Source organism: Rhinoderma darwinii, chromosome 1 (genome assembly GCF_050947455.1).
Source record: "Rhinoderma darwinii isolate aRhiDar2 chromosome 1, aRhiDar2.hap1, whole genome shotgun sequence".
NCBI lineage: Eukaryota > Metazoa > Chordata > Amphibia > Anura > Rhinodermatidae > Rhinoderma > Rhinoderma darwinii.
In genome coordinates this window covers 34047358-34075221 of record NC_134687.1, presented here as the reverse complement: position 1 = coordinate 34075221, position 27864 = coordinate 34047358, and the positions used below count along the sequence as shown (strand labels likewise).

At 44.7% G+C, this 27864-nt stretch overlaps 1 protein-coding gene across 1 annotated transcript in view; it reads right to left on the bottom strand.

The window, feature by feature from the left end:
• Positions 1-4197, bottom strand: part of HTT (huntingtin) — a 182880-nt gene extending 178683 nt beyond the window's left edge. The window contains exon 1 of the mRNA XM_075857408.1: positions 3884-4197. Coding sequence (XP_075713523.1) covers positions 3884-3978 — 95 coding nt within the window. The 5' untranslated portion in view covers positions 3979-4197. The remainder of the gene's footprint in view (positions 1-3883) is intronic.
• Positions 4198-27864: the final 23667 nt, after the last annotated feature.

Genomic DNA, 27864 nt, shown 5'->3' with positions numbered 1-27864 from the left:
GCAAAATAGCACCCAAAGGTAAAGCGATCAATTACTTTTAGGATGACTGGCAGATACTGAAGTGGTGTTGATCGAGCAATAAACCTGAATGGTAAAGTTTGGGTTCTATAAATCTTAACAGTCCTAGGCCTCCCACACAGGAGCTCGTTCAGTCCGTGATATACGGACCGTATGTCGGCAGTGTTTCCCGGACCGAACACACTGCAGGGAGCCGGGCTCCTAGCATCATAGTTATCTATCACGCTAGGAGTCCCTGCCTCGCTGCGGGACAACTGTCCCGTACTGTAATCATGTTTTGACAGTAGTTTCGCTGAGAGGCAGGGACTCCTAGCGTCATAGGTAACGGACGCTAGGAGCCCGGCTCTTTGCAGTGTGTTCGGTCCGGGAAATGCGGCCAACATGCGGTCCGTATATCACAGACTGAACACGGTCATGTGAATTAGGCCTTAAAGGGGTTTCCTCATGACGACAAATACTCTTTCAGGCAGGGCTGCAGATGGTGATTAAAAACGGTCACAAATGTGACCAAAATATGCTATTTGGCTCCTAATTTCTTGGGTCAACCCACCAAAACAAATCATCTACCTACAGGATAGGGGAGAAGGGTTTAAATCATTGGGGGTCCCACTGCTGAACACCTACCAAGAGAACGGGGGTCCCAAGTCCCCTGAATGCTGGGAGCTGCGGTCACGCATTAGCGCTTCTGCTCCATTCATTTTGTACGGAACTACCGGAGATAGCCGAGTACAGGGCTCGGCCAGCAGTCCCATACAGCAAACCGTGAGACACACTCTGGACACTGCTCATCCACATGTAACATGGTCAACCATGAATTTAAATCGCAAACATGTAATACCACATTTATCCTACAGCGGCCGCTGCAGGGGAAGTGTATAGCTGGCAACATCAACTGATCGACAGGGGTTTCTGGAGCCAAATCCAAGGCTATTGGCTGTCATGCTGAGAGTCACAAGCTACTTAAAGGGGAGGTCCACCTGTACTAAACATACATTTGTATAGCAGTGAGGTCCATATACAGCAATTCCCCAACGCACTTCTATTGGAATCCCTCCACATTTCCCTGCACATTTCCTGAGCTTTCCCTGCAGTCCATCAGAAGTGACAAGCTACTGTTTATGGCATTTAGGGTACGTTCACACAGAGTGGATATGCTGCGTAAAAGTACACAGTGTATCCAACCCAGAAACCGCAGGGAATTCGGGCCGAAAACCCATCAAATTGTGGTGCAGATTTTCGACTGGAGTCAAGTCTGCAGAAAATAAAAAAAATAAACCCCCCCCCCCCCAAAAAAAAACAAAACACCACAACACTTGAAAGGCCCCTCTGTTCTCGGTGCAGCTCGGCCTCCTGTAATGACGCTGCAGCCCATGTAACCTCTGCAGCCCGTGATTGGCTGAATCAGTCACATGGGATGCAACGTCATCCCAGGAGGTGGAGCTGCACTGAGCATAGCAGGGGGAACAAGGAGCCATCGCTATGACAACGCTATGGGAATAAGTATAAACATTTTTATTATATTTAACCTTGAAAAGTTATTGTTTTTTTCAGATTTGTGATTTTTTGGGCAGCGGAATCGCAGCTTTCTCACCACAAAAATAACAACATTTGCTATCTGTGGCGGCTTTTACTTCCCCATTAAATTAAATGGGGACAAAGCGAAACAAAAGTGAAACGATTCCGCAAAATAAAATGGACATGTCGAGGATTTAAAAAAATAAATAAATACATTTAAAAAAACAAAAACACTGCAGGTCAATTTATGAACGTTTTCGCTACAGATTTTTTTTGCAGCGTGTGGATGACATTTGTTCAATCTGAACCACTTTGCTGCTATGGTAATATGCCGCCGATTTACTGCAATGACAGCTGTTGCTAATCCGCCCTGTGTGAACACACCCTAAGAGGAGAAAAGCTAAATATCATGATCACGGATCTCTTCTTCCCAATTGGCCATAAAGTACATCCAAAAAGAATACAAAATATATATCTGGCAAAAAACAGCAACAAAACCATATATAAATACTAAACCAGCATAATAATAATAATAATATCAGATCAGTCAACAGCATCAGCTAAGGACTGTTTAACATGCTAATGACATACATATACACACACATACATACATAACCGGAGAATTTCAGTACTACCAAATCACAGAATAAACTTGTTTTATCGACTTCTATAACAAGTTGTGTTTTCTGAATCCTACATACAGGGGTTTTAGAAGTTCTTCTGATCACGTCCAACTGACACAAGTGACGATAAAGCCTCATTCACACTTGCATATTTTGATCGGTATTTGTAAGTAAAAACCAGGAAAGGAAAATAAGCGGAGAAAGGGATGGAAAGATTGGCGCCTCTCATGTTTTGGCTCCACTCCTGGTTTTGGATTTCAAATGTGGATGGAAAATAACTGCCCAATATACGCAAGTGTGAATGAGGCTCAGGCCTTATTTACACGAGCGTTGCGCACCTCAGACGTGAAAAACGACAGTGTTCGGCGCTGCGCGACGCGAGGTCATGCATCCAACATAGATGAGTTTATGGAGGGATGCGCGATACGTGAAAAGATAGGACATGTCCTATTTTCGCACGGACGCTTCACACGGTCCATTGAAACAAAGGCTGTGTGAACGGCCACACTGAATAACATCGGTCTGTGGGACGGCCACTGTTTCAACGGCCGTCCCACGGATGTTTAACACGTTCGTGTGAATCAGGCCTTAGGGTGTATTCACTGCGTGTGTAGATACGTACCTTTACTCAATGCTCCTGTGTCAGTTGGACATGATCAGGACAAGTTTTTTGCCTCTGGGTGCAAACAAAGATGATCCTATTCAATGACAGCAAGAATACATCTTTAAAAGGGCTCATTTTCACGTGCGTCGTTCAGACCTATATTAGTCTATGGGGCAGTGCAGACAGGTGCGTGATTTTTACGCAGCGTGAGTCCGCTGCGAAAAACTCACGACATGTTCAATATCTCGGCGTATTTCGCGCATCACGCACCCATTGAAGTCAATGGGTGCGTGCAAACCACGCATGTCACACGGGAGCACTTCCGTGGGACGCTCGTGATTCGCGCCACAGCAGTGAAAAGGATGAATGAAAACAGAAAAGCACCACGTGCTTTTCTGTTTACAAACATCCAAACGGAGTGTCAATGATGGCGGCTGCGCGAAAATAACGCAGCCGCGCATCATACGGGGCTGACACACGGAGTCCCTGTCCCTGCGCGCCGGCACCCCCTCACAGTCCCTGCGCGCCGGCACCCCCTCACAGTCGCTGCGCGCCGGCACCCCCTCACAGTCGCTGCGCGCCGGCACCCCCTCACAGTCGCTGCGCGCCGGCACCCCCTCACAGTCGCTGCGCGCCGGCACCCCCTCACAGTCGCTGCGCGCCGGCACCCCCTCACAGTCGCTGCGCGCCGGCACCCCCTCACAGTCGCTGCGCGCCGGCACCCCCTCACAGTCGCTGCGCGCCGGCACCCCCTCACAGTCGCTGCGCGCCGGCACCCCCTCACAGTCGCTGCGCGCCGGCACCCCCTCACAGTCGCTGCGCGCCGGCACCCCCTCACAGTCGCTGCGCGCCGGCACCCCCTCACAGTCGCTGCGCGCCGGCACCCGCTCACAAAACACGGAGCTCTGAGTGATGTGACCCTCGTGCGACCATCGTCTTCCTTTGAGAGATGGAGATCGCTCGATGACTGATGACAATTCCATTGACTACTCTGAAGAGAATAATAAAGTCCCACAACTGGTCGGACGTCGCACCACACATAACCCGAGGACAGAGCGCAGTCTGGGGCTGCAGGATATCGGGGTTACATTGTGATTCTCCTGGGACATTGTGGGGTACTCACGCCTTATGCACCGGCTCCTCAGTCACTGCCGGTCCCTGCTGTTGGAAGGATTTCAGGGATTCGAATGCTCTCATCAGCTTCTCCATGGTGGCCATGTTCGTTCAGCAGCGCAAACAAGGCCGCGACCGGCTTCTATCAGTCACCACAACCCCGGCCAGTCAAGCTCACTCCACGGGCTCCACACTCCGCCACCTCCCTGTTACCAGACGCCGCTCACTAACCGCCATCACCAGTCACCAGCACCGGGAGGAATCATCACTGACAGCTCCGGCCGCAGCCTAACCCGCTTTACCTCTCCCAACCAATGCGAAGCGTCACAGCCAACAGAATGACAGGAAAATCGACCAATAACGAGGCACTGTCAGGTGACATAACCCAAAACATGATTGGTGTAACGAGGAAGAGGCGGAACCTGTTAGCAACGGGTAGTGAAAAGAAGGTCATGGGGCGTGGTTTGTGATGGAAGCTCCGCCTACCGGTCGCAGTGACTGGAGCACATGGGTAGCAGCTGCCGGGGACTGTGTTTACTATTGTGTCATGGAAAGGAGAAACCGAGGAGGGGCCCATCGCAACCAATCCAGTCTCTGCTTTCATTTTCTAACCTGCCCCAAGAAAATGAAAGCTGGTTTACCATTGGTTGCTATTAGCAACACAGTTGTTGATTTAATTGGAAAATACACTGGGGGGTGGGTGGGTGGGTATATCATGATAGGTGCAAAGAAAGAGTTGAGTATTTGCCCATACCAACTAATCAGATTACACCTTTTATTCCTCAGAGGCCCTTTGAGAAATGAACGCAGCAACTTGATTAGTTGCCATGAGCAACTACTCTATTTATCCTTTGTACCAGTTTTGATAAATCCCCCCCCCCCCTGTGTAGTTTATAGAAGGCGTATATTGCGCTGCTGAATTTGAGAATGCCTCCGAGAAATCCGCTTCATAAAAAAGTGACATGACAATTTACAAGATTATTTTTCTCATTTCCCATTGTCAAACGCTTTGATAATGTAGCAAAAATCAAAAAACGCTTTGAAAATAAGCTCCAAAAACATCTGTTTTCTCTTAAAATAAATTGAGTATTTTTCAGCCTGAACATATGCCGTGTGAACATAGCCTTAGGCCCTGTTCACATCAGCGTTGTCCTTAGGGCTTATTCAGACGAACGGGATATACGTCCGTGCAACCCGCGTGATTTTCACACGCGTCGCACGGACCTATATTAGTCTATGGGGCCGTGCAGACAGTTGCGTGATTTTTACGCAGCGTGAGTCCGCTTCAAAAAACTCACGACATGTCCATTCTTTGTGCGTATTTCGCGCATCACACACCCATTGATGTCAATGGGTGCGTGAAAATCATGCGCACCACACGTGGGACGTGCGTGATTCGCGCAACAGCTGTAAAACTATGAATGTAAACAGAAAAGCACCACGTGCTTTTCTGTTTACAAACATCCAAACGGAGTGTCATAATGATGGCGGCTGCGCGAAAATCACGCAGCCGCGCATCATACGGGCCTGACACACAGAGCTGTTAAGTGCCTTTTGCGCGCGCAAAACGCACACGCTCGTGTGAATTCAGCCTTATGTTGAGGGGTTCCATCGGAGGTTTCCGTCGGGTTAACCCCTCAACGGAAAGGCAAACAGAAACCTTAGCTTAGAAACTTTGCTAATGGTTTCCGTTTGTCACCATTGTGAACGGGTTCCGTAGTTCAAAAGAAATCAATCACAGACGGATTCACGTTTCTAAAAACAGAAATAACGTAGAGTAGCTGAATTGAAAGAAAAAAAATCCCGAACCCTGGAAACTCCCTGCGTCCAGCATTTGTCAAATTCCGAATGTCGGTGGCATCAGGACAACCAACTTCACAGTGCAGTTGCTGGCCTCATGGGTAATCATGTGTCTGGGCACTTTGAGGGCGAGGTAATCTGTGGCTGGCACACAATGGCGGATCATCATATGGGTGGTTCGGGCGGCCGCCCGGGGCCCGAGGCTCCCAGGGGGCCCATAGCCGCCCGAACCGCACATAATCTTAAAAAACTATGCAGCGCTCTAGCGCTGCTAACTGCCGATGTGGACCGCGCTGGTCCTGCTTCCAACTGAACCTGCGTCCTCAGGAGACAGATTTAGTTGGGTTGAATGCTGGAGCCTCGCTCCAGCATTCACTCTACTGTGAGCGGCTCAGCGCAGGCAGGCGCGATGTAGTGACATCATCGCGCTTGTCTGGACCGAGTCACTCACGGGACAGTGCAGAGGAGGAGAAGCATCCTCCAGATGTCGTGGGAACTGGCATAGGTAAGTAATTATGTTGTTATTTTTCTATTAGGTACATACATATGGGGACATTATACTGTATGGAGCAGCTACAGAGGGCATTATACTGTGTGGCAGCTATAGGGGGCATTATACTGTATGTGACAGCTATAGGGGGCAATATACTGTATGGGGCAGCTATGGGGGCATTATACTATATGGGGCAGCTATGGAGGGCATTATACTGCATGGGGCAGCTATAGGGGACGTTATACTATATGGGGCAGCTATGGAGGGCATTATACTGTGTGACAGCTATAGGAGGCATTATACTGTATGTGACAGCTATAGGGGGTATTATACTGTATGGGGCAGCTATGTAGAGCATTATACAGTATGGGGCAGCTATAGGGGGTATTATTCTGTATGGGGAATTATAGCGTATGGGGCAGCTATGTAGGGCATTATATTGTATGGGGGGCATTATACTATATGGGACAGCTGTGGGTGGCAATATACTGTGGGGGCAGTTATGGGGGACATTATACTGTGGGGGCAGCTATGGGCTGCAGGTCCAACGGGGGGAGGCACTGTGTAGCACTATATTCAAGGGGGGGGTGGCGTTGTGTGCCACTATATACAAGGGGGGATTGCTGTATATCACTATATAGAAGGGGGAGCGCTGTGTATCATTATATCTAAAGGGGGGGATTGCTGTGTAGCACTATATACAAGGGGGGGCTGTGTGGCACTATATAGAAGAGGGGGAGGGCTTTGTGACGCTATTTACAGTGGTCTGTGTGTAGCGCTATCTACAGGGGGCAGTGTGGCGCTATTTAACCCCTTAAGGACACAGCCTGTTTTGGCCTTAAGGACACAGCCTGACATGTTTCACTTTATGTGGTAATAACTTCGGAATGCTTTTACCTATCCAAGCGAGTCTGAGATTGTTTTCTCGTGACACATTGGACTTTATGTTACTGGCAAAATTTGCTCGATACATTAAGTATTTAATTGTGAAAAACACCAAAATTTAGCGAAAAATTGCAAAAATTAGCATTTTTCTAAATTTATACGTATCTGCTTGTAAGACAGATAGTAATACCACACAAAATTGTTGCTAATTAACATCACCAATATGTCTACTTTAGATTGGCATCGTTTTTTGAACATCCTTTTATTTTTCTATGACATCACAAGGCTTAGAACTTTAGCAGCAATTTCTCACATTTTCAAGAAAATTTCAAAAGGCTATTTTTACAGGGGCCAGTTCAGTTGTGAAGTGGATTTTAGGGCCTTATATATTAGAAACCCTCGATGAGTCACCCCATTTTAAAAACTTCACCCCTCAAAGTATTCAAAACAGCATTTAGAAAGTTTCTTAACCCTTTAGATGTTTCACAGGAATTAAGGCAAAGTAGATGTGAAATTTTCAAATTTCTTTTTTTTTTTGCAGAAATTCATTTTTCATCTATTTTTTTTGTAACACAGAAAGTTTTACCAGAGAAACGCAACTCAATATCTATTGCCCAGATTCTGCACTTTTTAGAAATATCCCACATGTGGCCCTAGTGCACTTATGGACTGAAGCACCGGCCTCAGAAGCAAAGGTGCACCTAGAGGATTTTGTGGCCTTCTTTTTATTAGAATATATTTTAGGCTCCATGTCGGGTCTGAAAGGCTCTTGTGGCACCAAAACAGTGGAAATCCCCCAAAAGTGACCCCATTTTGGAAACTATACCCCTTGTGGAAATTATCTAGGGGTATAGTGAGCATTTTGACCCCGCAGGTTTTTTGCAGAAATTATTGGAAGTAGGCCGTGAAAATGAAAATCGACATTCTTTCAAAGAAAATGTAGGTTTAGCTATTTTTTTCTAATTTCCACAAGGACTAAAAGGAGAAAATGCACCACTACTTTTGTAAAGCAATTTCTCCCGAGTAAAACAATACCCCGCATGTGGTCATAAACAGCGGTTTGGACCCACGGCAGGGCTTAGAAGGGAAAGAGCGCCATTTGGCTTTTGGAGCTCAAATTTAGCAGGAATGGTTTGCGGAGACCACGTCGCATTTGCAAAGCCCCTAAGGGACCAAAACAGTGAAAACACCAAAAAAGTGACTCCATTTAGGAAACTACACCCCTTGAAGAATCCATCTAGGGGTGTAGTGAGCATTTTGAACCCACAGGGGTTTCATAGATTTTATTAGAATTGGGCAGTGAAGATAAAAAAAATCCTTTTTTTCCAATAAGACGTAGCTTTAGCTCAAAATTTTTCATTTTCTCAACAAATAAAGGAATAAAAGAATCCCAACATTTGTAAAGCAACTTCTCTGGAGTACGGCAATACCCCATTTGTGGTCATAAACTGCTGTTTGGGCATACGGCAAGGATCAGAAGAGAAGGAGCGCCATTTGGCTTTTGGAGCACAGATTTGGCTGGATTGGTTTCTTGACACCATGTCACTTTTGCAAAGCTCCTAAGGTACCAGTACAGTGGAAACTCCCCAAAAGTGACTCAATTCACAAAATTACACCCCTTGAGGAATTCATCTAGGGGTGTAGTGAACATTTTGACCCCACAGGTGTTTCATAGATTTTATTAGAATTGGGCAGTGAAAATAAAAAAAATCATTTTTCTTCAATAAGACGTAGTTTTAGCTGAAAATGTTTCATATTCTCAACAAATAAATGAAAAAAAGCACCCCAACACTTGTAAAGCAACTTCTCCTGTGTACGGCAATACCACATATGTGGTCATAAACTGCTGTTTGGACACAGAGTAGGGCTCAGAAGGGAAGGAGCGCCATTTGGCTTTTGGAGTACAGATTTTGCTGGATTGGTTTCTGGTCGCTATGTCGCATTTGCAAAGTCCCTGTGGGACCAAAACAGTGGAAACCCCCCAGAAGTGACCCCATTTTGGAAACTAAACCCCTCAAGGTATTCACCTTGGGGTGTAGTGAGCATATTAACCCCACAGGTGATTGCAACATCGAGTGCACACCAATTTCTGCCAGAGTGAAAATGTTTTTTCAATAGATATGCCAATATGTGGCGTCCAGCTTGTGCCACTGGAGACACACACCCCAAAAATTGTTAAAAGGGTTCTCCCGGGTATGCCGATGCCATATATGTGGAAGTAAACTGCTGTTTGGGCACACTGTAGGGTTCAGAAGGGAGGTAGCGCCATTTGGCTTTTGGAGCGTGGATTTTGCTTGTAGTAGTTTTGTTTTGAGTCTTACTGGTGTTTCAGTTTATAATGTGGGGGTACATGTAAGGCGGGCGGAGTATATAAGGGGCATAGTCAGGTGGTATAGTGGGGTAAAAAAAACAATAAAATAATTCATAGATGTGTGTTATGCTGTGACACAATCCTTTCTGCACAGGCCGGTGTCGCACTAATAAATGGTCTTTACTTATTCCCCTTTTGGTCCACACTCGGCACCTTTGAAGTTTGGGGAATTTTGCTGGGAAAGTGTTGTCCTGGTATAATACGGGCGCCCTCACTACCAGCAGATATGTTTGGGCCCTCCCCTTCCTGGTTCCCTAATTTTAGGGGCCTTGATAATTCGCCACTTGAAACAGAAGAAACGTTCCCCTCGGGCCGGCACAACTGCATATTTTTATTTCCTGGCTTATTGGTGCCTTGACTAATTTTATTTTTTCATAGACGTAGTGGTATGAGGGCTGTTTTTTTTTGTGGGACGAGCTGTAGTTTTTATTGGTACCATTTTGGGGTACATGCGACTTTTTGATCACTTGTTATCCTTTTTTTTTGGGAGGCAAGGTGACCAAAAAACAGCAATTCTGACATATTTTTTTAGTTCTTTTTATACAGCGTTCACCACGCATTATAAATTACATGTTAGCTTTATTCTGTGGGTCAGTCCGATTCCGGTAATACCTCATTTATAGCACTTTTTTATGTTTTACAACTTTTTGCACAATAAAATAACTTTTGTAAAGAGAATAGATTTTTTCTGTCGCCAAGTTGTGAGAGCCATAACGGTTTTAATTTTTTCGTCGACAGAGCTGTATGAGGGCTTGTTTTTAGCGAGATGAGTTATAGTTTTTATACGTACCATTTTTAGGTACATGCGACTTTTTGATCACTTTTTATTTCAATTTTTGGAAGACAAAGTGACCAAAAAATAGCAATTATGTCAGTATATTTTAGTTCTTTTTTTTACGGTGTTCACTGTGCGGAATAAATAACATAATATTTTTATAGTTAAGGTCGTTACGGTCGCAGCGATACCAAATATGTATGGCTTTATTATTTTTTTCAATAATAAATGACTTGATAAGGGAAAAAGGGAGATTGTGTTTTGTGTTATTATTTGAAACTTTTATTGGATTTTGTACAACTTTTATTTTTACATTTTTACACTTTTTTTTTACACTTTTCTTTAGTCCCACTAGGGGACTTGAAGGTCCAACTGTTTGTTTGATGTTATAATACATTGCACTACTTATGTAGTGCAATGTATTAGAAGTGTCAGTTGTTCACTGACAGCAAGCCGATCAGGCTCCGCCTCTGGGCGGGGCCTAACCGGCTAACGTAATGGCAGATAGGAAGCCATTGTTAGGCATCCTGTTGCCATAGTAACAGTCGCCAGCCTTGCCATCGTATGGCAGGGCTGCCGATTGCATACAAACCACTTTGATGCAGCGATTTCATTGAATCGCTGCATTGAAGGGGTTAATGGCAGGAATCGGCGCTAGCTCCGGTTCCTGCCGATAGATCGTGGTGTCTGCTGTAACATACAGCGGACACCCACTGCTGATGACGCCGGCTCAGCTTCTGAGCCGGAAGCTGAGCCGGCGCCATCTTGCCGATGGTACCGAAAGCCTCCTGGGCCCCGCCGACGACGGGGCATAGAAGGATTCCGTTACTGGCAGACCGGGAGGTAAGTATTAGCCCTCCGATCGCCTTTGCAGCCACCGGCAACCCAGCGATCACGTTGCTGGGGTGCCGGTGGCTATAAACTCCTCACATGCTGCGATCTCTATTGAACGCAGCATGTGAGGGGTTAATCGATCGGATCGGAGGCTAGCTCCGGTCCTGGCCGATACCTCAGGGTGCCAGCTGTAACATACAGCTGTCACCCGGCGGTGATGTCGCTGGCTCAGCTCCTGAGCCAGCTCCATCTCCTTCAGGTACAGTTACGTGGAGATGCGGGAAAAGGGCATCTCCCATGAGGTAACTGTACGTGAAATGGCGCGAAGGGGTTAAAGAGAGGGAGGGCTGTGTAGCGCTATTTACAGGGGTCTGTGTTTAGCGCTATCTACAGGGGCAGTGCGTGGCTTTATCTACAGGGGTCTGTGTGCGGCGCTTTCTACAGGGGGCTGTGTGTGGCGATATCTACAGGGGGCTGTATGTGACTCTATCTACAGGGGTCTGTATGTGAAGCTATCTACAGGGGCTGTATGTGACGCTTTCTACAGGGGGTGTGGTGCTATCTGCAGGGGGGGTGTGGCGCTGTCTACAGGAGATTGTGTGTGGCGCTATCTGCAGGGGGTGGCGCTATCTGCAGGGGGGTGTGGCGCTATCTACAGGGGGTTGTGTGTGGAGCTATCTATAGGTTGGGCTGTGTGTAATTCTATCTACAGGGGATGTGTGTGGCGCTACCCACGGGGGGGGGGGGGTTGCGCTATCCACAGCGGGGTGGCGCTATCAACAGGGGGATGTTTGTGGCACTCTCTACAGGGGGTGTGGCGCTATCCACAGGGGGGGTGGTGCTATCTATAGGGGGGCTGTGTGTGTCGATATCTACAGGGTCTGTGTGTATGTGGTTACAGTGTTTGACACAATTATATTCAGGGGCGCAGTCTATGGTGCTATAATATTTAGGGGTACTGCGTTTGGTACTATTTTATTCAGGGGCTCAGTCTTTATTATAGGAAATCCTTGTATTTCACAAAAAGTCTTTGTGCAGTCCAGGACTGATAGCAAATAAGTGTTACTATTGCGGTAGCAGCCGTAGTAGGGGCCTGCAGCTTGAGGGGGCCCATGTCGCCAGCCGACACTCCTCCCCACATATGCCAGGTGGCGCCGCTGACAGCCGTTATGGCTGCTACAGCGGTAGTGGCGCTACTACGGGGCCCGCGCCGCCGAGCCCTCTCATGCCCGTAGGCGTCGCTAGCACCGGACGGGGATCCGATGCTAGCAACAGCCAAATACATGCATTAGGGCTGAATGGTCTTACAATGACTTGCCCCGCCAATCAGCGCCTTTCAACGACGCTTTCGGCGCGATGATGTCATCGCGCCGCTTCTGTGCTTGAAAGGCGCTGATTGACGGGGCAAATCATTCTGCCCTGCCAATCAGCGTCATTGAACGATGCGTCGTTCAGCTCCAGCAGACCTGCTCAGACCTGCCATCGGACTGCGCGGGAACGGGATCAAGTGAGTATGTAATGTTTTTCTCTAATAAAACTGTTAGTGGCATTATCTATAGTGGGGCCTCTATCTACAGGGGGGGTCATCTATATGTGGGCCACTATATACAGGGGGGTCTATATGTGGGGATGTGGGGCACTATCTACAGGGGTGGTCTAAATGTGGGGATGTGGGCCACTATATACAGGGGGGTCTATATGTGGGCCACTATATACAGGGGTGGTCTATATGTGGACCACTATATACAGGGGGTCTATATGTGGAGCACTATGTACACGGGGGAGCTATATGTGAGACACTATACAGGGGTGGGCTATATGTAGAGCACTATAGGGGAGCTATTTTTTAGGGCACTTTCTATAGGGGTGGGCATTATGTGGGACACTATATACAGGGGGAGCTATATGTGAGACTGTCTACAGAGGTGGGCTATACGTGGAGCACTATCTATAGGGGAAGCTATATGTAGGGCAGCACGGTGGCTCAGTGGTTAGCACTATTGCCTTGGAGCTCTGGAGTCCATATGTGGGCACTATCTAGGACACAGTCTATGGCGCTATTATAGTTAGAGGTGCAGTGTATGGCGCTTTATTATATTTAGAGGTGCTGAGAATTTTAACTTCTTTCATAGGTGCAGAAATGTTTTAAAAGTAAGAAGCTGAAGACGCCAACTTAGGGACCTTCTCAATTTCAGATCAGCCAAACTATATCAACGTAGTTAATTTAAATTCTATGCGCACGGTGATAAGGGATCTAAAGTTATGTCCTCCCTGGTTAATAAACGGGTGGGGGTGGCTCATATATCGGAAATTAAAACTAACACGCGTTCTACCGTATCGGATATCGCCGATATTACCCGGGAATTTCTGTCCTTTTACACCTCTCTCTATAATCTGCCGGTAGATGCACAATCCTCCACTCACATCGAAAATTTCTTGAGCTTTTTGAGTCTGCCTTCTCTTTCCAAAACGGATAGAATTCCTTTTCTGGCCCCGTTTACCATACAGGAGCTGACCCTCACGCTGAGTTCGGTACCCAAGGGAAAAAGCCCTGGTCCTGATGGCTTTCCCATCTCTTACCTTAAATGATTTCAGGGTCTCCTTCTTTCCAAATTTCTTGCTGTTTGCAATGACTTACTCCAGGGCTCCCATTTGTTGCCTCAAACCCTCAAAGCTCATATTACCCTTATCCCCAAAGAGGGGAAGGACAAGACTGAATGTGGTAGCTATCGTCCTATTTCACTACTGAATGTGGATGTGAAGCTGTGGGCTAAGTTACTTGCAAACAGGATTAAACCCTTGTTGCACAACCTGATTGGTCCGGAGCAGGCTGGGTTTGTCCCGGGACAGGAAGGCAGACACAACACTACCCGCTTAATAAATATCGTACATTATGCTAGAAAATCACACGTCCCTTTGGTATTCTTAAGTACTGATGCGGAGAAAGCTTTCGACCGCGTCAATTGGGAATACATGAGAGCCGTTTTGTCAAAATTTGGTTTCCTGCCTGGGTTTATTCAGGCCATTTTCTCATTATACTCTTCCCCTAGGGCTAGATTGAAACTTAACGGCACTCTTTCACCATCCTTTCAAATACTGAATGGCACCAGGCAAGGGTGTCCCTTATCCCCTTCCCTTTTCATACTAACCATGGAAACTCTCATCCAGAAGATCCGGGGGTCAGATGAGATCAGGGGTCTAAAGGTAGGAAATTTTACACACAAGACTGTTGCCTTTGCAGATGATTTATTGCTCATTATCAGTAACCCTGGACCCGCTTTCCCGGTGATCCTTCGAAGAAGCTCACCCTTTAAATGGCCAAACACTGCGATTAAACACATGGGTATCCTCTTATCTAGAGATCCGGCCCTTTTGTACACTCTCAAATTTAGCTCGTTCTTACAACACATTCAAACACACTTGGACGGTCTAACCTTACCCTTTGTGGCATGGTTGGGCAGGAAAAACTTTCTTAAGACCTACATTCTCCCCAAATTCTTATACTTAATTCAGGCAGTACCCATTTTCCTACCCCTGTCCTTTTTTATTAAATTACGGAGAGTGTTTGCGCGTTTCTTGTGGTCCAAAAAGCACCCCAGGCTGTCGTATTGTTCACTGTCCCTACAACTGCACCAGGGTGGGGCTGGTCTGCCAGACCCGTTTGATTACTATCAGGCGGCACATTTAAGTAGATGGGTGTCCTTGTGCAGAGGAGGTGAAGATCCCCCCCATTTCGCGCTTGAACGCCACTTATTGGGTGATATACACTCCCCGCTTTTGTGGGGATTGTTTCCGCACCTTCCTGTCCCCAAAAAACATTAGTCCACTCTCCAGAGGCACTATAATAGCTTTTCGCTCCTATCTTGCCTCTACAGATCCGCCCACACAGTTTTCCCCGCACGCCCCCTTGCGTATGGTCCCTATTATATTGGGCGGTAAACCCCCACTGGAGGGCATCTGGGACTCATTAGGGAACATCCCTATTTCAGAGGTCTTTGATGACCTGATTTCCGCAGATGTCTCATCCATTTTACCATCGCACCATACTAACTCTTTGCACTTGTGGGGTTTTCGCCATTCGTGTAAAACTTTCAAAAATAGCTTCCCTGTTCTCCCTGCAGCCTCCTGGCTAGATGTTCTCACCCGCTTCCCCTCACCCCCTAAAAAACTATTGTCCAAAATCCATTCTGACATCTTGATTCGTAAAGTCCCTGCAGGCGGAAAACCGAATTTCATTCAGGCGTGGGAAGTGGAATTGGGGATGATTATAGACAAACCCGACTTAACCCAGATACTTAGGGGTTCTCATGGTTTCACTAGATGTGTGAGAGTTCAAGAAAACTCATTTAAAACCCTTACTCTGTGGTATAGGACCCCGGAATTTTTGTTCAAATTAGGTTTCTCCCCAGATGATCTCTGTTGGCGTTGCAGAGCCCACACTGGTTCACTCTCGCACATCTGGTGGAGCTGTCCAAAGATTATTCCTTTCTGGGGGGCAATCTCCTCCTCCATTCTAGCTGTATGCAACAAACATGTGACTTTGTCGGCCGCTTTAGTTCTCTTGTGGAAACCTGATCCAACGCTTCAACCCGCAATACATGATCAGCACTGTAGTCGCTGTATGATCTGCAGCGAGATTATGGGCGGTATGATTATTTCTTGTGAAACAGCATCTCCCAGCATATCCTCACCATTGTTCGGGCCATGCTGGGAGCTGTAGTTTTATGCCGTACAAACCTATATGGCAGGGGTTACACTAAATTGAGCTGTATTTGTTCTGGTGTTGTATACACTACCGTTCAAAAGTTTGGGGTCACCCAGACAATTTTGTATTTTCCATGAAAACTCACACTTATATTTATCAAATGAGTTGCAAAATGACTAGAAAATATAGTCAAGCCATTGACAAGGTTAGAAATAATGATTTTTATTTGAAATAATAATTTTCTCCTTCAAACTTTGCTTTCGTCAAAGAATGCTCCATTTGCAGCAATTACAGCATTGCAGACCGTTGGCATTCTAGCTGTTAATTTGCTGAGGTAATCGGGAGAAATTTCACCCCATGCTTCCAGAAGCCCCGCCCACAAGTTGGATTGGCTTGATGGGCACTTCTTGCGTACCATACGGTCAAGCTGCTCCCACAACAGCTCTATGGGGTTGAAATCTGGTGACTGCGCTGGCCACTCTATTACAGATAGAATACCAGCTGCCTGCTTCTTCCCTAAATAGTTCTTGCAGAATTTGGAGGTGTGCTTTGGGTCATTGTCCTGTTGTAGGATGAAATTGGCTCCAATCAAGCGCTGTCCACAGGGTATGGCATGGCGTTGCAAAATGGAGTGATAGCCTTCCTTATTCAAAATCCCTTTTACCTTGTACAAATCTGACAGATGGCGTCAGGCACTCTTCCAGCATCTTTTCATTTGTTCTGCGTCTCACAAATGTTCTTCTGTGTAATCCAAACACCTCAAACTTCGATTCGTCTGTCCATAACACTTTTTTCCAATCTTCCTCTGTCCAATGTCTGTGTGCTTTTGCCCATATGAATCTTTTCCTTTTATTAGCCAGTCTCAGATATGGCTTTTTCTTTGCCACTCTGCCCTGAAGGCCAGCATCCCGGAGTCGCCTCTTCACTGTAGACGTTGACACTGGCGTTTTGCGGGTACTATTTAATGAAGCTGCCAGTTGAGGACCTGTGAGGCGTCTATTTCTCAAACTAGAGACTCTAATGTACTTGTCTTGTTGCTCAGTTGTGCAGCAGGGCCTCCCCCTTCTCTTTCTACTCTGTTTAGAGCCTGTGTGTGCTGTCCTCTGAAGGGAGTAGTACACACCGTTGTAGGAAATATTCAGTTTCTTGGCAATTTCTCGCATGGAGTAGCCTTCATTTCTAAGAACAAGATTAGACTGTCGAGTTTCACATGAAAGCTCTCTTTTTCTAGCCATTTGGAGAGTTTAATCGAACCCACAAATGTAATGCTCCAGATTCTCAACTAGCTCAAAGGAAGGTCAGTTGTATAGCTCCTCTAAATAGCAAAACTGTTTACAGCGGTGCTAACATAATTGCACAAGGGTTTTCAAGTGTTTTCTAATCATCCATTAGCTTTCTAACACAGTTAGCAAACACAATGTACCATTAGAACACTGGAGTGATGGTTGCTGGAAATGGGCCTCTATACACCTATGTAGATATTGCATTAAAAACCAGACGTTTGCAGCTAGAATAGTCATTTACCACATTAACAATGTATATAGTGTATTTCTGATTAATTTAATGTTATCTTCATTGAAAAAAACTGTGCTTTTCTTTAAAAAATAAGGACATTTCTAAGTGACCCTAAACTTTTGAACGGTAGTGTATGTGTACTGATCTTGGTTCTGATGCTGTATGTAAGTACTGTGCTTGGATCTGGTGTTGTATATATATGTACTGATCTTGGTTCTGATGCTGTATGTAAGTACTGTTCAAAAAAGGCTGCCTGCCGGCAGAAATAAGCCCTGTTTTCCAACCATTATTAAAGAGTAAAAATAAAAAAGTCTTTATTCAATTTGCAACAAGGACAGACTACATGAAATTTAAAAGTTAATGTCCATTTCTGACAGCAATTAGCACAGTGCCAGACGTAAGAGCTCTGTCTAGAAAGGGTTAAGTACCACAACCACAGAGCGCTACATGCAGTTAGTTATTAGTTAGATTCAAAGGTGTCAATAGGACAATTATTAAAATAAAGGTAGAAGCCCCCCCGACATGTTTCGCTACGATGTAGCGTCCTCAGGGGTATCGGGGCCAATGACAGCGAGCGGCGGTGTCAGTCTCATTAAGTATTCACTGCAACTAGCTGAACATGTGTCCACAATCAGTCGATAGCCTATCCAAGGAGGAATAGAGGACCGAGCCTCCTCCTCCGTTGATTGACAGATTCTGCCACCAATCACTTACTAGTTAGATGCCACCAATGAACAGCACTCAAGTGCACAAGCACACCAGGCTGCTTGATGGTAATCGCTGTACATATAATTATAACATTACTATAATACAAGAAAGAGGTCACCGATGAGTTTATAGATAAGTGCACAGAGGCACAAAGTGAGGAAAGTGATGGGATAGTAACGAATGTGATTAGTAATAGTACCATTCTAGGTACAAACGCTGTGCCCTGATTAAAGACGATATTATAGTTGCTGTGAGCGGCACAACAATATTACTATGATCTAAAGAAGTTATTAGTGGGCTTATAGATCAATACGTTTATAGGGTAGAAAGACATAATAGGCAGAGTTATCATGGACACTGTAGATAAGTGTACGAGTCTACACACGGAGACAGACACACTGGTGTACTGGCATGACTCAATCAGAATGCCGTATATGCCGGACAGCAAGATAATCGCTATACACAGTATCGGGACACTGCTATTATGCAAAAAAATAAAATTAAAAAAAAAAAAAAGGAAAAGGGTTTACTAGAGAGTTTGTAAAACGGTGCACAAACGCACAATGTGAACAGAGTGATACAATAATATTACAATTTTATTAAAAAAAAAAAAAAAAGTTTACTAGAGAGTTTGTAAAACGGTGCACAAACGCACAATGTGAACAGAGTGATACAATAATAATACAATTTAACACGCTGGCGCTGTGAGGTGATTAAAGGTGATGTTACAATTACTGTAAGCAGCACAAAAGATGTTACTGTGATCTGGGAAGGTTATCAGTGGACTAATAGATCAATGCGCTAATAAACTAGGGTAAATCAAAATGAGCAGATTCATGATAGGCATTGCAAATTAGTATACAAGTATACACGCTGAAATACCAGAGATATACGCGCAAAGGTGTACCAGAACGGCATAGTAAGAATGCCATTTATGTCAGACAGCGATATAAGTAGTATACAGAATAATACAAAAATATCTATGGATAGATAAAAGGTATGAGATATTACACTCATCGGGCTTAGTAGAGACCAAGCATTCAGAGTCAGTTGCTATCAAAGTGACTCATAAAGAAACGCAGTGAGTTATAATTGATCAAAATATTCAAACCGCCGCTATGTCGCTTACCAAGCTGTAGCCTGGGGGGTACCTGAAGCAAATACTAAGTATGATTGATAGTAGTATATTGATATAAGAAATGTGGATAGTAAGGCAGATTATAAAGAGTTTAATGACTACATTGTCAGTACAGTACCAGAATAATCACACAAACTGAAGTATAGTTCCAGTGTTTGGGTAACGTGTAGGATTCACAGAAAAGCAGCAAACGTAAATCCCTCATTGAGGCCTCCTGGGCTGAGAGATCCAAGGCGATGGATCCAACGTGCCTCCTCCTGTAACAACTTGCGGTCAAGGTTACCTGCTCTAGGGCCAAGTTTGACTTGCGTAATGCCCCAGAATTTCAAGGAGCGAATGTCCCCATCATGTACAAGACGGATGTGCCTAGACAGTGGTGTATCCTCTTTTTGGTTTATAGTGCTTAGATGTTTAGAAATTCTCCTCCGTAATTCTTGTATTGTCTTCCCTACATATAACTTAGGACAAGAGCAGCTGGCTATGTAAATAACTCCCTTGCTACGGCAATTAATAAATTGTTTAATCCGATAGGATCTGTTATCAAGTGGATTGGTAAATTCTTTTGTAGTAGCCATTAAGTGGCAAAAAGAACATCGGCCACATGGATGAGAACCAGTGACCGATGTCTTCAGCCAATTTTTTGACACAGAAATCACTCCAGAATGATGACTATGCACCAGATAGTCACGTAGATTTCTACCTCTTCGATATGTGATGTTTGGTGTGGAAGGAACAACACCCTGTAAGTCAGGGTCTGCCAGGAGAACCGGCCAGTGACGTTCAAGAATATCACGAACCTGTTGGGAGCCAGTATCAAAGGTCCCAATGCATCTTACACTGGTCATTACAGCAGATTTGCCAGTGACTGTTAATTGTTGATCAGTAACGGATTTACGTTCACATAATAGATCTCTTCTATCAGTGGCTCTCGCTCTGGCATACGCTTTGTGTAGCCATTTTTTGGGATATCCACGTGCCAAAAACTTAGTGAAAAGCCCACTACACTCCAATTCAAAAGACTGCTCGTCCGAGCAGTTACGTTTGGCACGGAGATATTGCCCTATGTAAGTACTGAGCTTTGTTCTGGTGCTGTATATACGTATGAGATTGGTTTTGGTGCTGTATATATGTAATGAGTTTGGTTCTGGGGATGTATATATATGTACTGAGCTTGGTTCTAGTGCTGTATTTATGTACTGAGGTTGGTTCTGGTGCTGTACATATGTATGGGCTTTGTTCTAGTGCTGTATTTATGTACTGAGGTTTGTTCTGGTGCTGTATTTATGTACTAAGGTTGGTTCTGGTGCTGTATATATGTCAGAGCTTGGTTCTGGATCTGTAGTTATATAGGATATATTTATAATAACAAAATTGCAGGGCAGATGGAATTGTTCTCATTTCATTGTATATTTAATGGGAATCAGTCAGGTAGTTTTAACCCCTTGAACCGCCACCATGTTGTGATACATGACCTGACATTATTTCCAAATGTATGTTTTTTTCAGATGCAGAAAAATATTTAAAATCCACTTTTAAAACACCGCACACTATATGCTAATTACTCATTAGAGGGTCATGGGGCGGTGCCGCTATTCTGAAGAGTCACATAGTCCTGCCTCCAAACCCGAAATGTTTGAGTGACATCTCCCTGGCTGATACAACTTTCTCGGATGCACCATTGCCTTGTGACACTATATACAAGGGGGGGGGCTGTGTGGCACTATACACAAGGGGTAGCTGTGTGGCACTATTGTTAGAAAAGTTTTACATTTATAATTACTTTATGTAATGAAGACTAAAACTGTGTATTTGTAAAGCCTTGACTAAAAAAAATGTCTAGTATGTTTTATTGTTAAGATAACTGATACTATATATGAGGAGGGGGTAGCTAAATTCTTAAAAAGATTAGAATTTCCAGACAAAGGTTTAACTTCTAATTTGTCAATTGTGATATATGAAGCAAAATGTAACAAGAACTAGTCCAGACATGTTATTCTCAGAATATGTATAAAAACTCTGTCATTCAGGATAGAGGTAGACAGAGGCTGAAAGATGACTTAATCTGATGTCGTTTTGTCTCCTCATTAACGAGGATAAAAGGCCGCAATACTTCAATTTGTTCCGGTGACTCCTTGAATCTCATTGATAGATACAAAAATTCTTCTAACAAATGGTGCGATTGGCCGGGAATCCCACACCTCCTGACGCCTCGTCTACCCGAGGACTGCTTACCGTGCACGGGGTGAGTTATTCTATGAACTCACTAAAAATAAAGACCTCCAGCTGAATTGCTGTCAACCAGAGGCCAGTCTGATGGGACGCACAGGGTTGGAGTGAAGGATTCTAAAAGAACCTATAGAGAGGAATTGAGGATTTAAGTTTTCATCTGAATAAAGGTAATATAATTTTGTATATATATGTTTTTATTATTTTTCATATTTAGATGCATAAGGTTATGTGATAAAAACCTAAGTTGGATCTTAGGTACTAAGACTGGGTCTTAGTTATATTAAAGAAACACTATGAAGTGAAAAAATGATCAACTTGGGCACAAATTGTAAAGATATAAAAATATAAACTTTATTACATTTAGACATAACAAGATAAAAAAGATGGAATAAAAAGATGAGTCACACAATGAATAGGCGTCAACCTATGCTAGACCAAAGCATTAAATAGATGTAATAGGCTTATTTACACATATTTATAGCAAAATACAGGCAAAGTATATAATGAAGACCAAGAGAAACAGCCGAACCATATGTAAAGTGTATCAGATAGTTATTGAATGTGCGGCAATTTAATATATGCAATGGTGAATACACACAATGTTTGATAAATATGCCAAGACCACAAAAGTGGAGAGGCTAATAATGATATACTACAGAGGGCTGGATCATGTCAGAACTGCCAATATAGAATGACTGACAAATGTAGAAAAGAGTTATATACCAAAAGTTATGGTCGTACACAGGAGGGACGCTTTCACCCGGAGCGCGTTTCGGCAAATCCTTAGTCTGGGGGTGGCATCATCCTAGCGGGACCCCCTCCTATATACTGTCTATCCCATGTGTTGTGAATGAAAGAAATCACCAGGAACAAACGGAAGGAGGAAATCGGCGTCAGATGGGGGTTACAAAGATGGAAGCCGCCCCACTACCGGTAGCCGCGTCATCAGGGAAGTTGTGGGACAGCGATGACTGACAGCGCCTCCCACATACCGCCCTGGTCACAGGCAACGGACGGAAGGTGCGTAGACCACTCCCCCCCATGAGCGCACCCGCCCACCGCTGAATCCAATGAATGGAATAAAGAAAAAGAATAATATACGCGATGTAACCACAATGTATGGAAAAGAGTGTGGCAGGTATCTAATATATAATCAGAGGACAAAACACTAAGTGGACACAAATATATTATTCTTCAGACATATTGTAAACGTGGTTATCTATAATAGTATTATATTACACTGGAGATAAGAAACCGATGTATACAGCATAACATGGGGACAAACACTAAAGAAGTGTGTAGTGTGGACGCGTGTCATGGAGGGGGAACCCGTGTAGGGAACAAACTAAAAAAAGGGAAAGGGAAGTGGGACAAAACTAAGGAGTGCGAAGACGGTCCAAAAGAAATTCTCATGAAAAATACATAATGATAAGTGACCGATGTGTGGTGAATAAATATCAAACAAAATGACATAAAATAAATACCGGGATGGCCAGTGTGATCAGCCAACACAAAAAGGAAGGGGGAGAAAAGGTGGAGGGAATGTGGGGGGGGGGGGGAGTTTTTAAAGACCATAACGGCACATGAGGGTAGTGAAGTGCAAGTGCATGTTGTGAGTGATTGTATGGAATAACAAGAAAAATCAATTGATGAACGGTGATATTAAGTATGTGTGAAAAAAAGAGAAGACAATGTGTGGGTGAAAGCGGATAAGGGATGAATGAAGAATAAATAAATTAAAGAATGATAAATGTTGTCACACTGAGTATATGTCAATTGGAAAGAAGCCGGGGTATATGATCAAAACCATATATACATATATATAAGTGATGTCTAATTTCTTCTTTGTTTCTTCCTATTGAGTCCACTCGGTGACTCCCTTGTAGATTATAAATGACCAATTCTATATGGGAAAAAAAAATAGAAGAGGAGAGGGTAATCAGCCACATAAAATAATACAAAGCATGGAACGATTAAAAAACCAGGACTAGGAGTCAATGGTTATAGAAACGGAGCGAAGCTCAAAGATTCTTTCAGACCATGTGGATACATTGTCCCAAGAGTCCATATCCAGCGGGTCTCACATTGTGCCAGTTTTTGTTTGACGGCAACCCCCCTCATACCCGATATAATGTGATCAATTCCTCTCACCTTTAATTGAGATGGGTCACAGGAATGGTGTAACCTAAAGTGTCGGGCTACTGTTTTAAGATCTTCCAAATTGTCCAACCCGCTTGCTCGCTTGATGTCAGCCATGTGCTCCTCTACTCGGACCTTCAATTCTCTAGATGTAAGACCAACATAGATTTCAGGGCAAGGACATACTGCATAATATACTACAGCCTTTGTGGTGCAGGTTATTGGGTGGGTGATGTTATATGTTCTAGTACCTAGAGCATTTGTAAATGTTGATACCTTCTCTATATTGGGGCATGCGATGCAATGTCCACAAGGGTTACAGCCCCATTTCGGGCCCTTGGTCCCAAAAGGATATTTTGTTTTCATTGGATCGTAATGGCTCCTCACCAGGTGGTCCCTCAAGTTTTTGGAGCGTCTTGCTGTGATGCTCGGGTATTTTGTGATAAATCTCTCCAATGTGGGGTCTGTCAATAAAATGGGCCAATATCGTTTAAAAATGTCCCTCATCTGTGACCATCTGGAATGATAGCTGGTTATAAATCTTACCTGGGTCTGTGTGTCTATCTTTTTCTTAGGAAAGAGAAGGTCATCTCTGGGACTATGTTTCGCCCTATGATAAGCCTTTTTGATGGGCCTCATACTGTATCCCTGATTGAGCAAACAATTTTTTAAGTCCTCTGCCTGTTCCTCAAACAATTTGTCTGATGAACATATTCTCTTGATCCGCAAAAATTGTCTGATGGGGACTGCCTGTATAGTCTGTGGAGGATGGGAGGAAGAAGAATGTAAAAGTGAATTCACGGAGGTCTCCTTGCGATATACGTCGATTTGGAAGAAGCCGTGTGTATCTGCAAAAAGTTAAATGTCAAGGAATTCTATTTGTTTAGGATGCGATTTATAAGTGAATTTCAGATTTAGTGTATTTGCGTTCAAATTAATCATGAATGCATCCAAGTTAGACTGTGTACCCTTCCAAATGACCAGGATGTCATCAATGTAGCGGACCCAAAGAAGGACCCGGTCCATTGAGTCATCCCCTACATCTGAGAAGAGATCCCTCTCCCACAGCCCCAGGAACAGGTTGGCGTACGACGGTGTGCACGCTGCCCCCATTGCTGTGCCCTGGAGCTGCAGGTAGAAGTTACCGTTAGAAACAAAAAAATTATGTGTTAGGGCATATTCCAACATTTTAATAATGAATGAGCACAAGGGTTTTTCCAAATCAGACATCGAGAGAAAATACTCCGCTGCTTTTAACCCATCCGAATGTCTTATGCTCGTGTAAAGCGATTCCACGTCAATTGTGACGAGAAGCATATCTTCCTCAATACTGACACCGCTGATCTTCTGTAGCAGATCAGCGGTGTCACGAAGATAAGAAGGCAAATTTGTAACCAGACTTTTAAGATGGTAATCAATGAATTTACAGACACCTTCGGTTAAACTGCCCCTACCTGAGATGATGGGTCTTCCAGGAGGGTTTTTTTTTTCGTTTTTGTGGATTTTAGGAAGCATTTCATCCACAGATTGACTTCTCTTTTTTTTCACACATTCTTAATCTCACCGTTCATCCAAATAGAGCTGTGAGCTCACCCCCCACCCAAACCGCCTGCATCTGACCATAATGCTGGCAGTACTGAGCGGCCCCGACAAGTCATAATGCGATATTTGGATTTTGTGGATAAAGAAGACATCCTTCATGCTTACCGTACCCGAAGGGAACCACTTACCTTTCAAGGTGCACGTATACTCCTCTTGGGAGATTATTCAGCAGATGTTACAAGACAACGACGAGCTTTCAGTGCCATGTGTTCCTTGCTGTTTCGGAAGAACATTCGATTTCAACTCCTGTATCCTGCTATTCTTCGCATTAAACACCCAGATGGAACTTTCCAGACGTTCCGAGATCCGGCGGCAGCGGACCGATTCCTAGCTTCTGAATCTTCACCTGCTACATCGTGATCCCGGATATGGGGACATCCATCTCCTCACCTAGACGCAGGCCACCCTTATCGGCCTAATCAACGCGAAGCTCTCCTTCTTTGACCGAAGCAAAGGGGTCCCCATGTAGTCCGAAGTCACAGCGCACTACACACAAGGCAGTCAAAGTGGATCGCGACTGCCAGACTGAGGAATGTATCTGAGCGAGATGGTTTCGTGTCGCAACATTGGGACTTACTTGAGTATACCTAACTAATTGTCAATATGGGTTACACTGCTGCGGGAGGGAAGGGCATGAGTCTGGTCTCCCAAAAAGTCATGTCTTGGGGTTTATCTTCTGAGGTTGTTCCCCTTGTTCTTAACTGTACAACAGGGAGGGGAGTAGATGTGTAACGTTAAGTACAAGAATATTGGGAGTCCTAGACATATATTGTTGGATATACTTGTTACTTGTTCCTATGCACTGTTGCACTTTGTTTAATGTGCCTTTTACTGCATTAGTTCCCATTGGAATCTACTGTTGCACTTTTAGACTGCAGTTACTCACTCGGGAGATATCTTTTAGCTGTCACCATCTTGGCCCCTCAATAGGGATTGGCGCCCGCGTATTAATGACCTATCCAGTTGCTCATATTTATAGTACACCTGTGACATGAAAATCGGAATGTTAAAGGGCTTAGGTCCCCAGCCAAACGTATGATGGTCTTGCGCCATTTGAAAAGACTTCAGGTAGATGTCGTCTTACTGCAGGAGACCCATCTCCTTAAAGAAGATTTCCCACGTATGCTCAAACTATGGGATGGGGAGGTGTATGGGTCCCCTGCAGTGGAGCGGAAAGCAGGGGTTTTGGTACTGATTCGTAGGGCATTTCCTCATACGGTCACTGATGTAGTTACAGATGACGAGGGCAGGATGATACACCTCCAACTCCACAGTCCTCAGGGTACGATGAGGTTATATAATGTGTATGTTCCGAATAGCTCGCAGAAACCCTTTTATGATAAGTTCCGTGACAACTTGCTCCTTGATTCATCTCCGGAAATAGTGGTGGGAGGGGACTTCAATGGGGTGGTGTCGCAGCAGGAAGATAGATCGTCCAGACTAGCTACAGATCTGACGACCCCTGTCGCTGGCTCTTATTTGGCGGGTCTTTTGTCGGTTGCATCTTTGATTGATGGTTGGAGACATGTTCATCCTGGTAACCGGGAGTATACTCATTTTTCTCACCCCCACTCTTCTTGGTCGCGTATTGATTATGTATTACTTAGTCGTGCATTAATTCCCATGGTCAAAGAGGTCTCAATTACAGACTTAGTTATTTCAGATCACGCACCTGTCTTAATAGAACTGCTTGATACTCATCCTAAGGGAGACGCTTATCTGTGGCGCTTTCCATCCTTTTTGGCCAAGGATGAAAGTTTTCTGACGCTTCTGAGAGGTTGGTGGCTTGAATATGGGGCTACGAATGAGCGGCATGTATCTGATCCTCAGCTATTTTGGAACACAGCAAAAGCAGTTTTGAGGGGACGCATTATAGCGCATGTTAGTAAACTTAAAAAAGTGGTACGGTTACAATACGAGAAGACAAGTGCAGCGTTGCGACGGTCATATACCGATTTTTTAGTAAAGCAGACCCCACTCTCTAAAACCTTATGGATATCAGTCAGGGGAGACTTCGATATATGGGCTGAGCGTCGGGAGGATTTTATTAGGACCCAGCAGGAAGTAATTTACAGACGTTTTGGAGATAAACCTGGAAATTGTTAGCAAACCTGGCTAGGGGAAAGAGACCTTTCCACTGTATCCAACGCCTGAGATCCCCGGGAGGCAATGTTACAGAAGACCCAAAGTCCATTAACACATTACTGGGGAATTATTATGCTTCTCTGTACCGGGACGACCCGGGGGAACTGCCGGAGGGCGAGACCTTTTTGCAAAACCTTTCTTTACCTCAAATCTCTGAGGAACAATTACACGCGTTCAACGCACCGATAACCGCGGAGGAGGTGCGGAGTGTAATTATGGCCTTGCCCTCGGGCAAGTCTCTTGGGCCTGATGGATACCCAGGTGAATTTTATAAGGTTCTGGGGACGCAAGTGGCGCACATCTTGACTAGCCTGTTTAAAAACGTATTGTCAGGACAGGATCGGGCTTTCCGAAATAATTTAGCCTACATCAAGCTAATACCTAAAGAGGGTCGAGATCTTGATTGTCCCTCCTCTTATCGGACGATTTCGCTTATCGATCAGGTCCTCAAGGTATTGGCTAAGCTCATGGCCAACCGTTTGGCTTTGATATTGCCCTCACTGATAGGCCCATCGCAGGTGGGTTTCGTAAAGGGCCGTTCAGCAGTGACAAACATCCGAAGAGTTCTATTGGCAATGGATAAGGTTGGAGATGGCCGAGGGAGTTTGACAATTTGAGATGGTGGTGGTTAGGCCAGGTGCTGGATGCCATG